The following is a 15,435-nucleotide window of genomic DNA, read 5'->3' on the forward strand; positions in this document are numbered from 1 at the left end:
ATCAATAGACAAAAATAAATAAATACCTTGTATTTAAGAAGAAATTTATTTCTGCAAATCAATATTTCTCGGAGCCATTTAAGGACTTCCGTGCTGTTGAGCATTTGGTGGCCTGTCAATTTCCTACATATGCAGAAGATCATTTGAGAACTATAGGAGAGACAGTAAAAGAAAGTTAATAAAATATAAAAACAGAATTTTACATATGAGAAGAGGCTCAGGTGGTACTGGAACAGCACAGCTCCGTACACTGAGTCGAGGACATGAATGGCAGCACTTGTCCCATTTGACCTACCTTATTTCCCAGAAGGTTTCTACTGGTGCATCTGGATTCCACAGTTCAATGCTGTCTGGTTGATGTAGAACCAACAATGCCTATTACACAAAGAATATATTCATCAAATAGAGATAGTATTTAACATATCATTTCCCATCACGGTGTGGGACCCATATCTAGGTCAAAAACAGGGGACGGAGTGAATAGAGAGGTGGTGAAACATGCTCCTCTCTTTCCATTCACTTCTACCTAAGCTGGGTGCTGTGGATATGGCCTGAATGCCTGTGATGCTAACACCCCACAATGAGAACGGTTTACGTCACTGCTGAGGTGTGGAACTACAGAAATTAGCTTCAGAAAACTGGCATAAGTAATTCCAACCCAACATGTCTGGTTCTTATCAGACACCTTTGATAACAGTAGTAACATCAGAAAAGAGAGCTCACCTCCATGGCTTCTTGTGCCACCTCCGGCATGTTTGTCTGGGGGACCAACTGTACCAATCCGTTAATTAACTCTGCGGTACTGTTCTGTGTGTCAGGTCCTGCTTTTCCTGGGTTCTGGACGCAAACACATGCAACATAGGGAACAAACACATTTCCAAATTATGGGTTGACCTCCTGTAATCTGTAAAACTAACGCAACGGTGCAAATACAAAGCTCCGCATTTCCCTAAAGAGTTACTGGTGTTAGAAAAGACCATCACTGTGTGATCGTCATGGGTTACAACACTTGGGACCTCCAATGCTCAGTTCAATCAATGAGCTGCAGTGTTTCCGGGAACATGACACAGAGGACCATCTGCATGGGAGCCTGCACCTGGTACTGCAGCTCAGTTTCATTCACTTGGGGAACTACATTTTACAGGTAGACATAAAAGATACATCAAGGTTTTGTATATTCTACAGCAGGGATGCTCAACCTGCGGCCCTCCAGCTGTTGCAAAACTAACACTCCCATCATGCCTGGACAGCCTACAGCTATCAATCTACAGCAGGGCATGTTGGGAGTTGTAGTTTTACAATAGCTGGAGGGCCGCAGGTTGAGCATCCCTGTTCTACAGATTTAGTTACTGATTCTAACAGCTGAAATATAGATCCTGCAGCACAAGGTACAGTTAAAGGGGTTTTCCCCATATAAACATTTGTGGCATATCACTACCATAAATATGCCACAGATGTCAGATGGTGCAAATCCGGCATGCACGGTGTGCTCTCCATTCACTGCTATCAGACTTCCGAAAATAGCTGAGCAAGCACACTCGCCTATTTTCAAAGGTCCTATAGCAATAAATGAACAAGCTGCGCAAGAGCGGCCACCTTAATGTTACTGCTGAAAACAGCAAGCCAGCGCTTGGCTATTTTATAAAGTGTGGACGCGCCTGCGCAGCAACTGTCTTGATAATGCCCTCTGAAGTGAAGGGAGAGTTGCTGGAGAACTACAACTATTTGACATTGCCACAAATATTTAGATGGAAAAACCACTTTCATGCATTTAACGTACTAACGGACTTGAATTAGGAGGGGGGGGGGGGGGAACAAAAACTGATGCCTTGATGTAGCATGCTACCAAGATTCTCAAGGCAACTCCAAAATCCCTGCATCTTATAACATTTTGACTGCTGAAAAGATGACATCCAGCAGTAAGGAAAAGTTGCAGCTGCAAGTCATAAGATATACTGTGAAAAATTAAGGCAATAGCTATTCATAAAAAGACCAATTCAAGGATCATATGGACTTCATTAGACTTTAAATGGTCATGGTCATTTCAACACACTTGCCATAAACCGATAGTACAGGTAAATATAAGAAACTCTGTAATATATGTTATCAGAGAAAAATTCATTTTTCTCCTTCAAGCAACAGTCTTCATTCCATCCCTACAGACTTCTATGGGCAGCACGTGTTTGTCTCTTTAAATAAGCTCCTTTTTGTCACTCATTCTAGCTCAATACTTCAGCAATCAATTATAGTCTAATTGGGGAGGGGGGATTTTTCTCTGCTAAGGTATCTTACAAAATTTCTTATATTCAGCTGTACTACTGATTTATGAGATAATCACTCTGTGGAAACAATAGTGACCATTTACAATCACAGCAAGCAGTATGACATTTTTATTATAATCATCAAGAAAGGGCAACAGAATTTCCTTACATATAAAAGCAGCTTTGGGTCCCCATGGATGAGTTTGACTATTGACAGCAACAAGTACTTATAACTTCTGGTCTCCAGATCGGTGGGCTTCTCTTTAAATTTAAGGTATGGCATTTTCTCTTTAAAGGTAAGACTCTGAGGAAAAATTCCAGCACACTATCAATAGAAGGAATCATACACTATACTTTTGGCATTAAACAGTCAGGAAACATACGCTTTCTCAGTTGTAGAAAAACTTCGGCTAGGGCTCCACAGGATTCACATAACTACAACTCTGTGTTGCTGTGGAGCCTTAGCCTAAAAATATACATTCTCTGCAGTGAGTGGTCCGGTCATATCATTAAAGGGATTATCCGCAAATTTAAAACAGACTCTGCTCTTTCTGTGGGTGGGCAGCAGCTCCCAGGATGCATTGCAATTTGCTCTTGTTAGCACCTTCCTCCCCTGAATAAAAATAGTCTCTCAGCTATAGCCCCAGAGACGTATATAGTCTAGACAGAGATATAACTATATACTTATTTTAATCTTCTAAAGAATGAATGAATACATTTATAAACAAATGAATGTGGACCAGAAGGATAAACAGTGGGGGTGCCGCTAGATGTATATCGCAATACCCTATTCATTGCATAGTAAAACTGTTTATGAGCTTACGATCTGGTTGGCTATTATAGCCCTCAAAATCATGCCAATTATACCAGGCTACAACTACCTTTTAACAGATGAGTCTGCTTTTACATATTTGGAACATTAAACAGGTTGTCCCACGAAAAATAGACTACAGTTTTCAAACCAGCACCTGGGTCTGAATACTTTTGTAATTCCATGTAATTAAAGATTTAGTTATTCAGCCACTGAGTTATTCAATAAAATGTATCTGTGTAGCGCCACCTGCTGTTTATTTATTTTTCTTATTTATTTGTCTGTCTCACCGAGACGGCCGCACATGCTCAGTTTCATCCTTCAACTGCCTCCTGAGCTGTGATAGGGAGAGCTGAGACACGCCCCCTTAGCTGCAGCAGAAAAGACACTCCCCTTGAGCTGTCAGCCTCATAAATCTAGCAGAGCAATAAATGTGGAGATGGATCCATGCGAGGTACAGGGCCTGTTCTAGCTTTGTTAGAAAGATTGTCATGTACTATATGGTGTCTGATTTTTTTTTTTTATTAGTCATGGAATAACTCTTTTAAAGGAATTGATCATGTGACAGATCTGATCAGTTTTATTAGTTCCAATCGGAAACAAAAAGCAGCGGTTGGTCAGTTGGATCAGCTGTACACACAAATAAAATTACTTAAAAAAAAAAAAAAAAACACTCATTTATGGATGCCCAAACATGAATTACCTCTAACCACCAGGCCATACATGTACAGCCCCGGCAATTAATGGTGACCTGCATGCATATCCTGCAGCTGGACTGCATGGTGTATGGGCAGCCTAAAGTGTATTAAAAAAAATAAAAATAAAAAGCCAATTGCAAAGTTGGAAAGATTTAGGAAAAAATGTGTATATATATATGTGTGTGTGTGTATATGTGTATATGTGTATATATATATATATATATATATATATATATATATATATATATATATATATATATATATATCTATATATATATATATATCTATATCTAGAAGAAAATTTACCAGCAGCACCACCAGGTCAAAAAACAAATATAGAGGGTGCACTGTCCGAGTATGGTAACTGGTGCTTACCCACTAATACGGAACAAAGAAATAGGACTGCACTCCAGTTGAATCTTCAGTGAAAAAAAGGTTTATTCACCCATAGGTGGCACAAGCTTGTGCCACCTATGGGTGAATAAACCTTTTTTTCACTGAAGATTCAACTGGAGTGCAGTCCTATTTCTTTGTTATATATATATATATATATAAAAAGTCAATACCATTACACAAAAAAATGTAAGCACAAAATAGATAAACCCTGTTTTTAAGGGAAGTAGCCTTTTTCCCGATAATAACCAACCATATTCTAGCTTTCATTAATTCATATCACTTTTCAAATATAAAGTAATGATTTGCTTGATGCTGCCTTCTAGAAAAGATTTTAAGGCTACTTTCCCACTAGCATTTCTGTTTTCCGGTATTGAGATCTGCCATAGGGGACAAAACGTAACTGAACAGCACGAAGTGCTCCAAAATGCATTCCGTTCTGTTTGGTTGCATTCCCATAGCGTAGAGCAAACCATGGCAGGCTGTGTTTTTCTTTCCGTCATGGGATGCGTAGCAAAGCAGATGCGTCATGAAACACAATTGGAGTCAATGGGGACGGATCAGTTTTCTCTGACAATAGAAAATAGATCCGTCCCCCATTGACTTTAAGTGGAGTTCATGACGGATCCGTCTTGGCTATGCTACAGATAATACAACCGGATCCGTTCATAACGGATGCAGATAATTGTATTATCAGTAACGTAAGCGTTTTTGCTGAGCCCTGCCGGATCTAGCAAAAACGCTGGTGTGAAAGTAGCCTAAGCCTGTTAAGTTGTACTTGGAGAGATGCAATACAGCAAATTACAGACAGTGCACATATTCAGTTTAGAACATCTGGATATAAGGATTAGTTTAAAAAACTGGTTAGTGTATCACACATATACTTCACCATTAAGATACTAAAATGCTTTTATTTATGCATTTTATCACTGGGTGAAATAAAATTTGGTTTCAGCGGTTTTGTCGTAGAGATGAACGCCCGCACCTATGACACAGATACGGATAAACTGCAAAACACTGTTACACTGTGCGAGGAACGATGAGCAGAGTTGCCATCCTTACAAATAGGAAACTTTTCCCAGTGCCCATTAAAATCATAAAAAATCATGGCTGCATCAGATTTGAAGCTGGAAGAGCTTGTGCAGATTATTGGAATCATCATTTTACACTTCAATGTAAATACAGATATATATATAGCGTTGATATTATGCTTCTGAAGCGGCTGTCCCAGCTAATCGGGAAAAAAAAAAAAAAAAAAAAAAAAAAAAAAAAAAAAGCAGGGATGGTATTAGAATAATATAAAAAAAAATGTAACTCACTGTCTGAACTGCCTTGGTGCCATAAAGCGTTGAGGCCAGTGGTTGGCTGTGAAGTTCATGTGTGGTATATGGGCACAAAATTGTTTTGGTGCTGGAACAGACGGGGCCGGGGAAGTGGAATTCAATTATTTTTTTTATTTATTCTTATAGTTCCCTGACTACTTTTTAAAATTAATTCTATGAACCAATGTAAGGATTTCAAATCTGGCTAAGTTGTCAAGAATAAATTAATAATTGGGTTGGTTATAATGCCGAGGGGGCAGGGCACAACACGGGTACAAAAAGTCATCCCAATAGGCACACATTATCATATGTTCACTAGGTGCATTCCTTTAACTAAGAAAATAATTTCTGTCACAATGGCCACTTTATAAAGGATCTGTCACCTCTCCCGACACGTCTGTTTTAGCAACTAACTGCATTCTCTATGTCACAACTTAGCATCTATTCCTATAACTATGTTCTATCATACGTTTACTATTCCTTCTAGTCATGAATTAAAAGGGTAAATTACTCTAACCGGATTAGTTTTTTCCAATAGCCTCTACAACAGCACTTACAAGAGGGTGGTCCCGCCCCCAGGACAGGAAACAACACAGAAGCACATGATTTAAAAGGCCTCCTCCCCTTACCTATTCAGCCAATAAGAGAGGACACTGAAGTGATGCAAGAACAAGAAATATGTACTAAACATAAGCAAATTACATCATTTTCAGACAAAAGTTAATAAAAGGGCGTGAAATCCCAGTGCCGCTGTGGAGGTTATTGGAAAAACCAATTACCGGTAAGAGTAATTTACCCTTTTCCCAGGCGCCTCCAAACAGCACTTACAGGAGGATTAACAGAGAAATCAGCTGTAAGGGGGGGGGGGGGGGGGGGGGACTACGGCTGAAAGAATTATGCGACCAAAAGGTAAGTCCTGGCTTTTGAGGATATCTAATTTGTAATGATTAAAGAAAGTCATAGGGCTAGCCCAAATGGCTGCCCTGCAAATCTGGTCCAATGAGACGGATGCAGACTCTGCCCAGGAGGAAGACATTGCTCTAGTAGAGTGATCTCTAGTGACTGGAGGGTGAAGATTCTTCTGGACATAGGCCAAGGTAATCATATCTCTTATTCATCTTGCTATGGAAGATTTGCTGGCTGCTTGTCCTTTGTTAGGACCCTGGTATTGGAGGAAGAGATGATCTGATCGCCTGAAGCTATTAGTAGTGCTCAGGTAGGATAAAACACTTCTTCTCACATCCAGGTTGTGGAATTTTCAATCCTTTTCCGAGGATGGAGACGGGCAGAAGGAAGGTAACGAAAACTCTTGTTCTTTTGAAACGTGGAAATAACCTTGGGAAGAAAGGAAGAGCAATGTCTGAGGACTATACGGTCATCTAGAATAACAACATATGGAGGTTTGTAAGAGAAAGCCTGGATCTCACCAACTCTCCTAGCAGTTGTTATTGCTACGAGAAAAAAAACTGTTTTGAAGGTGAGAAGCTTTGGAGAAATATCAACTGGCTCAAATGGAGGCTCCATCAGGACTGAAAGGACCAAGTTTAGGTCCCAAGGTGGAATAATGGAACGGAAGGTGGGTAAACTTCTCATAGCCCCCTTCAGAAAATGCTTAATTAAAAGGTGAATCTGCTAGCTTTATATCCAGAAATGCACTCAAGGCTAATACTTGTACTTTAAGTGTTGCAGGTCGAAGGCCTTTATCTCACCCTGCCTGCAAAAACTTTAAAATTTGTGGGATATCTGGAGAAAAGAAACATTACCTGAAAAGGATAAAAAGGCGTTCCATGCTCTCGGGTAAATTTTTATGTTATGGGCTTTGAACTTATCGTGGAAATTACAGCATCTGATAAACCTTTATTTTTTAAGGCGAGGCATTCAGTCTCCAGGCCGTCAAATTGAGTTGGTTTATTTTGGGATGATATATTGGGCCCTGGTGGAGAAGGTCCGGGGTTGATGGAAGAGTCTATAATATTCTTGCAGACAGCCCGAGTAGGATCTCCTTGGCCAAAATGGAGCAATGAATATTACTTGAGCCCCTTCTTCCTCTACCTTCATAAGAGGTCTTGGAATCAAACTGAAGGGAGGAAAGGCATAAAGAAGGGACTTGTGCCATGGCTGGGAAAGTGCATCCACCCATAACGGCTGATCCTGTCAGGAGAGGGAGCAAAGTTTTTTGGTTTGCCTGTTTTTCATGGCAAATAGATCTAGATCCGGAATTTCCCACTTTTTGCTGATCTGTTGAAATATCTGATAATTCAGGGACCACTCTCCTTCCTTCAAGGTCTGGCGACTGAGGAAGTCGGCTATTACGTTGTCTGCCCAAAGAAAAATTTCTTTTGACACTGCCTCTAAGGAACAGCTTCTGGTTCCCTCTTGTTTAAGTAAGCGTATTGTCTGAAAATACCTTTACATTTTTTGGAGAGGAGGATGTGTGAAGGGAGACAATGACTTTGTAGATGGCTGAAAGTTCTTTCAGATTGGAGGAAGCATTTAGAATATCTTTTCCCCATGTGCCCTGAACTATTCTTCTGTCTGAGTGACCGCCCCAACATGAACTGCTGGCGTCTGTGGTCACAATCATTTGTTTTCCCTGGTGCCAATAGACCCCCGTTTGCAGATTTTTCTCTATTCTCCACCACAAAGATTATTTTATTGACCTGGGAATGAGAATTTGTTTTTCTAGAGTGGAGTTGGTACCGTGCCAGGAGGATAGAAGAAATGCTTGAAGGATTCTCTTGAGACTTTGAGCCCATTTGACCGACGGGATTGTTGACATCAGGAGACCTAGGATGGCCATCATATTCCTTATGGAAGAGACCCTGTGGCTGCTGAACTGAGAGATTTATCTAGAGGAAGAATAGATTAGATGATGAGAGTCCAGAAGCACCCCCAGGAAGAGCTTTTTTTGATCTGGACTTAGGTCTGATTTTTTGAAATTTATCACCCAACCCAAAGTGGTGAAGCATCTTTGGACTTAGGAAAGGTGGGATCGTAGGACTTCCTCCGACGGAAAAGCAATCAGGAAGTCGTCCAAGTATGGAGCAATTTGATTCTCCTGTAAGTGAAGGTACTTTGTAACTTCTAATATGATTTTTGAGAATACTCTCGAGGCTGAGGAGCGTATGAATGGGAGGGATCTAAAATGAAAATAGCGTAACTGATCGCCTGTGAAGACCGCGACTCTTAGATATTTCTGATAGCTCTGGCATATTGGGACGTGATAGTCGCCATGAAACAATCCTGAGGGAGTAAGTTTATAGTGGATTTTATCGTCTCCATTTTGAATTTTTTGTAGATGATGGATTTGTTTAAAGGGGTTGTCCAAGTTATGTTTATTGATGACCTATCCTCAGGATAGGTCATCAATATCAGATCGGCCGGGGTCCGACACCCAGCACCCCCTCCGATCAGCTGTTTGAAGAGGAGACTCGCACGCACGGTGTCAGCGCTGCCTACTCTTCACTGTTTACCTTCTAGCCGTTGCATCTGCAGTGGTGAGCAGGTGTAATTACACCCAAGCCGTCCTATTCATTTCAATAGGAAGGCTTGAGTGTAATTACACCTGCTCACCACTGCAGATGCAACGGCTAGAAGGTAAACAGTGAAGAGGAGGCAGAGCTGACACCGTGCAAATCTCCTCTTCAAAGAGCTGATCGGAGGGGGTGCCGGGTGTCGGACCCCGGCCGATCGGATATTGATGACCTATCCTGAGGATAGGTCATCAATAAATATAACTTGGACAACCCCTTTAAGGATTTTAGATTTATTATTAAACTGAAGGATCCGTTTGTTTGTTTTTTTCATGAGAAAAATTGGAGAATAGTAACCTTCGCTGTAATGATTTTCTGGGATTAGAAGGAGTACTTTTTTGGATACTAGAGAGGATATTTCCGATTCTAGACAAAATTAGTCTTTCTTTCTGAGGCAGTTTTTTGTTTATGAAGAACCGGTCTGGGGGATGAGACAAAAACTCCAGTCTCAAGGCTTCTTTTAAAAGGTAGCTACAAACCCAAGGGGAGGCTCCCATCTTTTCCCAGGCAGGAGTGAAGTGTCTTAATCTGCATCCCACATGGTCTATGGAGTCATTGTGTGGAAAGGGAGGAGCTTTCAGGATTGAAAATTAATCCTCTCCCTCTGCCCCTGGACGGCTGCCACTTTCTTGACCCCTCTTTTTCTCTGGTCCAGTCTCTTTTTTTGTTGGTTTTGAAAGGAACGTCTTTGATTAAAGTAACGATTTTCGAGCGGAAATCCTTTTTTCTTGTCTGAGCCCTTGTCAAGAATGTCGTCCAAGGTCGAACCAAATAATTTGTCTCCTTCACAAGGGATTGAGCACAGGTGGTTTTTAGAACTTGCATCACCAGACCATGTATGAAGCCAGATCTCTCTACGGGTCGCATTAGATAAAGCCGCAGACCTAGCAGAGAATCTGATTAAGTCAGCAGAGGCATCTGCCAGAAAGTTAGATGCTTTCTTCAAAGTAGGCAAAGAGGCTAAGATCTCATCCCTAGGTGTACCTGCTGCCAGGTGTTCTTTTAATTGATTAAGCCAGACAGATAACGTTCTGGCTGTACAGGTAGATGCAATACTGGGACGCAACATGGCTGTATTTGTTTCCCACGATTGCTTCAATAAATTTTCACACTTCTTGTCCATGGGATCTCTCAAGAGACCAATGTCCTCAAACGGGAGGAAGTTGTTGTTTTTTTGTTTTTTTTTAGAAACGCGGGAGACTGGAGCATCTATTTTTGACATCTTGTCCCACAGATTAGAATCTGATTCTAAAAAGGGATATTTCCATTTAAAGGAATTTGTCACGGCTGTTTTTTTTTCCGGATCTTTTCATTCCCTGGATATTAGGGTCTTGATATGGTTACGGATGGGAAAATTACTTTTCTTTCTCTCACCCAACCTGTGGAACATCTGATCCTGGATCACTTCTTCTATATTCATAGTTGCTCTTATGGTTTTTAGAAGCCCTCCGGTCTCTTCAGGGAGAAACTAAGGTTTTTAAGAACCATCATCAGAGGAAGAAGAGTCTGGATCGGATACTAATTCCCCCTCAACCAGATCAAATGCTATATCAGAAGCAAGATATCTAAGAGACATGGATGGGCCTGGGGATTGTGGCATAAGTTTTGAGTGCACTTCTTCCTTAGCTATGGTTCTCATGGTCTACTCTAAAGGAAGGAAGGTGACTCCTCTGAAACCACCTTTTCAGTGCACTTAGGGCACAAAGGTTTCTTAGATTTTTTAGGAAGGATTTTCGGCAAAAAGCGCATTTCTTGCACCATGAGTCTCCACCAGCTGGCTTAGGCATCATGGTCTCTCTGCCCTATAAGGATTAAAACAAAAAAAATGTATAGGGCCAAGTAGAGAGAGACCAACACCTACACCAGGGGTGGATTTGATAAGACACTACTGACACCACATGATAATTTTGAGGGAAGCAAGAATTCCTTGAACCCAATAAAAGGTACATACAAATGTCCAAGGAGGACAGAAAAGGCCCCACCAGGAAGGCGGCTTACTGGGCTGAGGCAGCGGGATCTCCAGGCTTCTTAGTGGTGCCATTCTCCACGGGGGCAAGCATGGTTGCAAGCGGAGAGTGACGACAGAAAGTGGATTTCCTCGATCTGTTTGAATGTTGAACGCAACCGGAAGTACCACCTGATCGCGAGATTCTCTTGCCCAAAGAGAATCCCGCCTGGTGACGTCATCACGTCGGATCCCGCGCAAGTTCCCCTTACCTGGGAATATCGCAAACTAGGGGAGGCTTGCATGCAGAGCTTATTCCAAGGAACGGGTAAGGGAGGTCATGCGTCCCCGGGGTTCCTGTTCCCTGCTCCAGCCCTCCCCACACCGTGGGGAGAAGAGTAAAGGCTGGGCAATAAGATAATGTTCCTGGCACTCCAGGAGAGGCTTCCGCGCATACCCGAGGACAGGAAACAACGACTGAATAGGTAAGGGGAGGAGGCTTATTAAATTGTGTGCTTCTGCGTTGTTTCCTGTCCTGGGGGTGGGGACATCCTCCTGTAATGGCCGCTGTGGAGGCACGGGGGAAAATACCTGTTAGGGGGTGTGTCCCTGCACAGTGAGACACTGGCTGCACTGATTAGATGATGTCACTGTGCAGGGACACACCCTCAACTGGTAACACTCATCTGGACCTTCACTGCAAACTGCTAGCAATTCATTTATAACTTCTAACAGGAATAATAAAGGAATGGTACAATTTAGAGCCAAAACAATCGATGCTCCAGAAATGTTATTGCATGGGGAATTTAAAGGGGTTGTCTCATCTGAGACAATGGGGGCATATCGCTAGGACGGAGCGCCGAAAGTGCTGAGGCCGCCCTCTATTTTTATTTCTATGGGAGCGCCAAAAATAGCCGAGCGGGAGTGGCGAATGGGAGTGGCGGCTGTCATGCACGGTGCGCTTCCATTCACTTCTATGAGGAGAGCGCTTGGTGGTGGCCGGACCGGAGACAGAGGGCATATCCTAGCAATATGCTCCCATTGTCTCAGATGAGCCAACCCCTTTAAGTAGTTGCTAAAACAGACACGTCAGGAGAGGCGACAGGTCCTCTCTAAATATGGAGCCGTTTGTAGTCTATGTATGAACAGGATCTGCCATTAATAGGAGGACACAAAGTAATCTATAAAAAGACAAATTAAAACAGAAAATGAAGTGAGGAAATGTTTGTGAACAACAAGACTGCAGTAATCTTGACAAAAAGTACAGCTTTTGCACAAAAACCTGACACATTTTGGCAGTCCTTGTTGTATGAATCCACTAGTAGTGAAGACATGCTGCCTGTTTCTGAAATGAAATGACATGAACATTGCGGTAACTATACACAGAAAAGTCAAGCAAAAATCGGAAGCCTTTTCTGTGGTAGTTACAATGAGTCATATACTTACAGCAACAGAAGCCCACTGCCATGCAAAACAGTGACTGGTTGGCATCTGATCATGTGACCGACAGCAGCCAATAAAAACAAAGCAAGCAGAAGACAAAGCACCACCAATCAATGACAATTGCCACATACAACACCCACTCCAAAACTACTGTATAGCTCAATAACACTAAATCTACATAAAGACTTGCTACTAAAGAGGGGTTACTTCTTTAGAAAAATCTGATTAACGAGACGGAAAACGGCATGTCCTGACTTCTGCCACCCCCCCCCCCCCTGTAGTCAGCACAGTGAATCCAGTTTTGAGCTGGAAAGCCAAGTCCTGTCGGACAGTTTGGTTGCTAGAGATAAACGCCCTAACAACAAGTCTGTCTCAGATAAAAGGGATTGTATCACTGATACTGTAACACTCTTCTGCAATTTGTTATTTTCTGATTATATTTTTTAGCATGCTATACAGAATTGTGAGAGCAGACATCTTGCCTGAGCTGCTTTACAGCTGTCACGTGGACCATAGGAAACAAAATTTTTTGAATGCCTGCACTATTTATTTATTTCTGTTACCTTTATTGAAATAATGCCTGTTATGATAATGAGATGACTGCTGAGAAGTGATCTTTACATAACAGGTGCCATCAGCTTATTATTAGGTTTAGAGGCCAGTGTGAAAACTGCTAAATCTTGGGATTTTTCTTTATCAAACACAAAGTCACTTGTAAATAAAAAATAAAAAAAGTCTCCAGAAATTCTTAAATATTTTAAGATAAAAAGTTGATTAACACTGGTAATTTTCTGCCGACACATTCCCTCTAAAGTAAACCAGTCATCATAGTGTAGTGCAATATGCAGATAGAAGCAGAAGGAGCTGAGCAGATGGATATATAGTTTGTCTAGAAAGCTTCAGTATAAGGCCTCATGCACAATAACGTATTTTGTTTCAGTGTCCGTTCCATTTATTATTTTTTTTGTAGATAGGATGCGGACCCATTCATTTCAATGGGTCCGCAAAAAATGCGGACCGCACACAGTGTGCTGTCCACATCAGTATGTCCATTCCGTAGCCCCGACAAAAAAATAGAACGTCCTATTCTTGTCCGTTTTAGGCATACGGATGTCATCCGTTTTTTTTCTTGTTTTATTTGCAGATCAGTGATTTGCGGACCGCAAAACAAATACGTTGTGTGCATGTAGCCTAAGGGCTTGTTTACACAAACGTGCCGTATTTTGCGGTCCGCAGAACACTGATACCGCCAGTGTGCCTTGCGCAATTTGCGGAACAGACAGCTCTTTATAGAAATGCCTATTCTTATCCGCAATAGCGAAATTTTTGCGGGGCCACGAACGGAGCAACTGATGCGGACAGCACTACGTGTACTGGTAAAGAAAGACCGGCACTCACTGTTTCTTGAAAAGAAGATATCTTCTTTTCAAGAAACAGTGAGTGACTGTCTTTCTTTACCATATTCGATGAGATCGTGATCTCGGACACGTGCACCACGCTAACTTAACAGAGTGCCGGCTGATCATCATTTTCCAGCACTACGTGTACTGTCCGCATCAGTTGCTCCGTTCGTGGCTCCGCAAAAATTTCGCTATTGCGGATAAGAATAGGCATTTCTTATAAAGAGCTGTCTGTTCCGTTGCGGCCCTATTAAAGTGAATAGGTCCGCACCTGGGCCGCAAAAAATGCGGCTCGGAAGTGGAACCAAACCACGGTCGTGTGATGAGCCCTAACTTGTCACTTTCTTTGAGTGACAGCTAACTCTGCGGGGCCACCCACTGAATTAAAGGAAATGTGTCACCAAAAACTTTATCTGCTAGTTAAAATCACATCATCATATTTCATTTTTATCAGGTCCGTTTTTAATTTGGTTGCATATTTTTTTATTTTGTTTCCTGAACATGATTATGGGGACTTCCATCTTGTCTGGGATGTTCTTAAAGGGAATCCATCAACTCCGAAACACTACCCCAAACTAGGGTATGCGTTGTATTCCGTCTATGACGCCAAGTCCAATTATGTAATTTTTATCTTCATGCATTCCAATCTGGTGCGTCCACAAACAGCAGTAAAATGCATTGAGAGGACTCCCAAGCTCATACACATAATGGAAAGAGCACACGAGTAGTCTTTACAATACATTTTACGGAGCACAGCGTAGTAAGTATGAAGATAAAAATTACACAATCGGACTCAGCGTCACACTATATACTGCTTGTGCTAGTATGGTGGGAGTTGAGCTGACAGATACCTTTTAACAGCGTTGACACAGCATTAAGAAAATGGCTTCATAGCTGCCCCATAAGACAGACACAATGGTCAGGAGGAGACCTCATTGACTTCTATGGGAGAGTTTTCTAGGCATGCTCTGTGACCTGTGCAGAGGTCACTGTACAAGGGAAGAATAGAGAAGTTCTGACAATCACATACTGTGAATGGTGGATCCTGTCTTATCTATACACAGAGGTGATATCATTACAGGCAGGATTAGACAGATAAGCAGGTAACTGCAGTAAAGTGATCTGTACAGATCAAGAAGTGGAGCCTATTATTAGACTTCGTGGCCAGTGGGAAAACTGCAGGATTTTATGGTTTTTGTTTAAATATAGATACGGACATCGAAAATTAAAAACATTACAAATTATTTATTAATATGTTAAACATAAAAATGTGACTTAAAGAGGACCTTTCACTACTCTACAAACTAACACCGGAGCCTATACCGGGCGAACGGAGCGGCGCCCAGACTTACTAGTAAGTGCAGGGGGACCCCTGGGCGCCGCTCTGCCCACTGATCTAGTTAGTTTTTAGTTTGTAGAGTAGTGAAAGGTCCTCTTTAAACAATAGGTCATTTTCAGATGACACATTTTGCTCAAATGAATAATTACTAGTTATGATGAATCTTTTTAAATAAAACAATTATCAATCTGCTCAGCAACTCCTGCTCTATAACATGCTGCCTGCAAATTTCAATCTCTACCAGTTCTGGGCTTATTAGTCCTGTGTGTGGTCCTCATAAGGGACTGTCA

General features: G+C 41.7%; 1 protein-coding gene across 1 annotated transcript in view; it reads right to left on the reverse strand.

The window, feature by feature from the left end:
- NF1 (neurofibromin 1) overlaps window positions 1-15,435 on the reverse strand; it is a 192,512-nt gene that overhangs the window by 148,597 nt on the left and 28,480 nt on the right. The window contains 4 exon segments of the mRNA XM_044285074.1: window positions 27-150; window positions 296-375; window positions 724-837; window positions 2,431-2,565. Of these exon segments, the coding sequence (XP_044141009.1) occupies window positions 27-150; window positions 296-375; window positions 724-837; window positions 2,431-2,565 (453 nt within the window).

This window comes from Bufo gargarizans, chromosome 3 (assembly GCF_014858855.1).
Source record: "Bufo gargarizans isolate SCDJY-AF-19 chromosome 3, ASM1485885v1, whole genome shotgun sequence".
Classification (NCBI taxonomy): domain Eukaryota; kingdom Metazoa; phylum Chordata; class Amphibia; order Anura; family Bufonidae; genus Bufo; species Bufo gargarizans.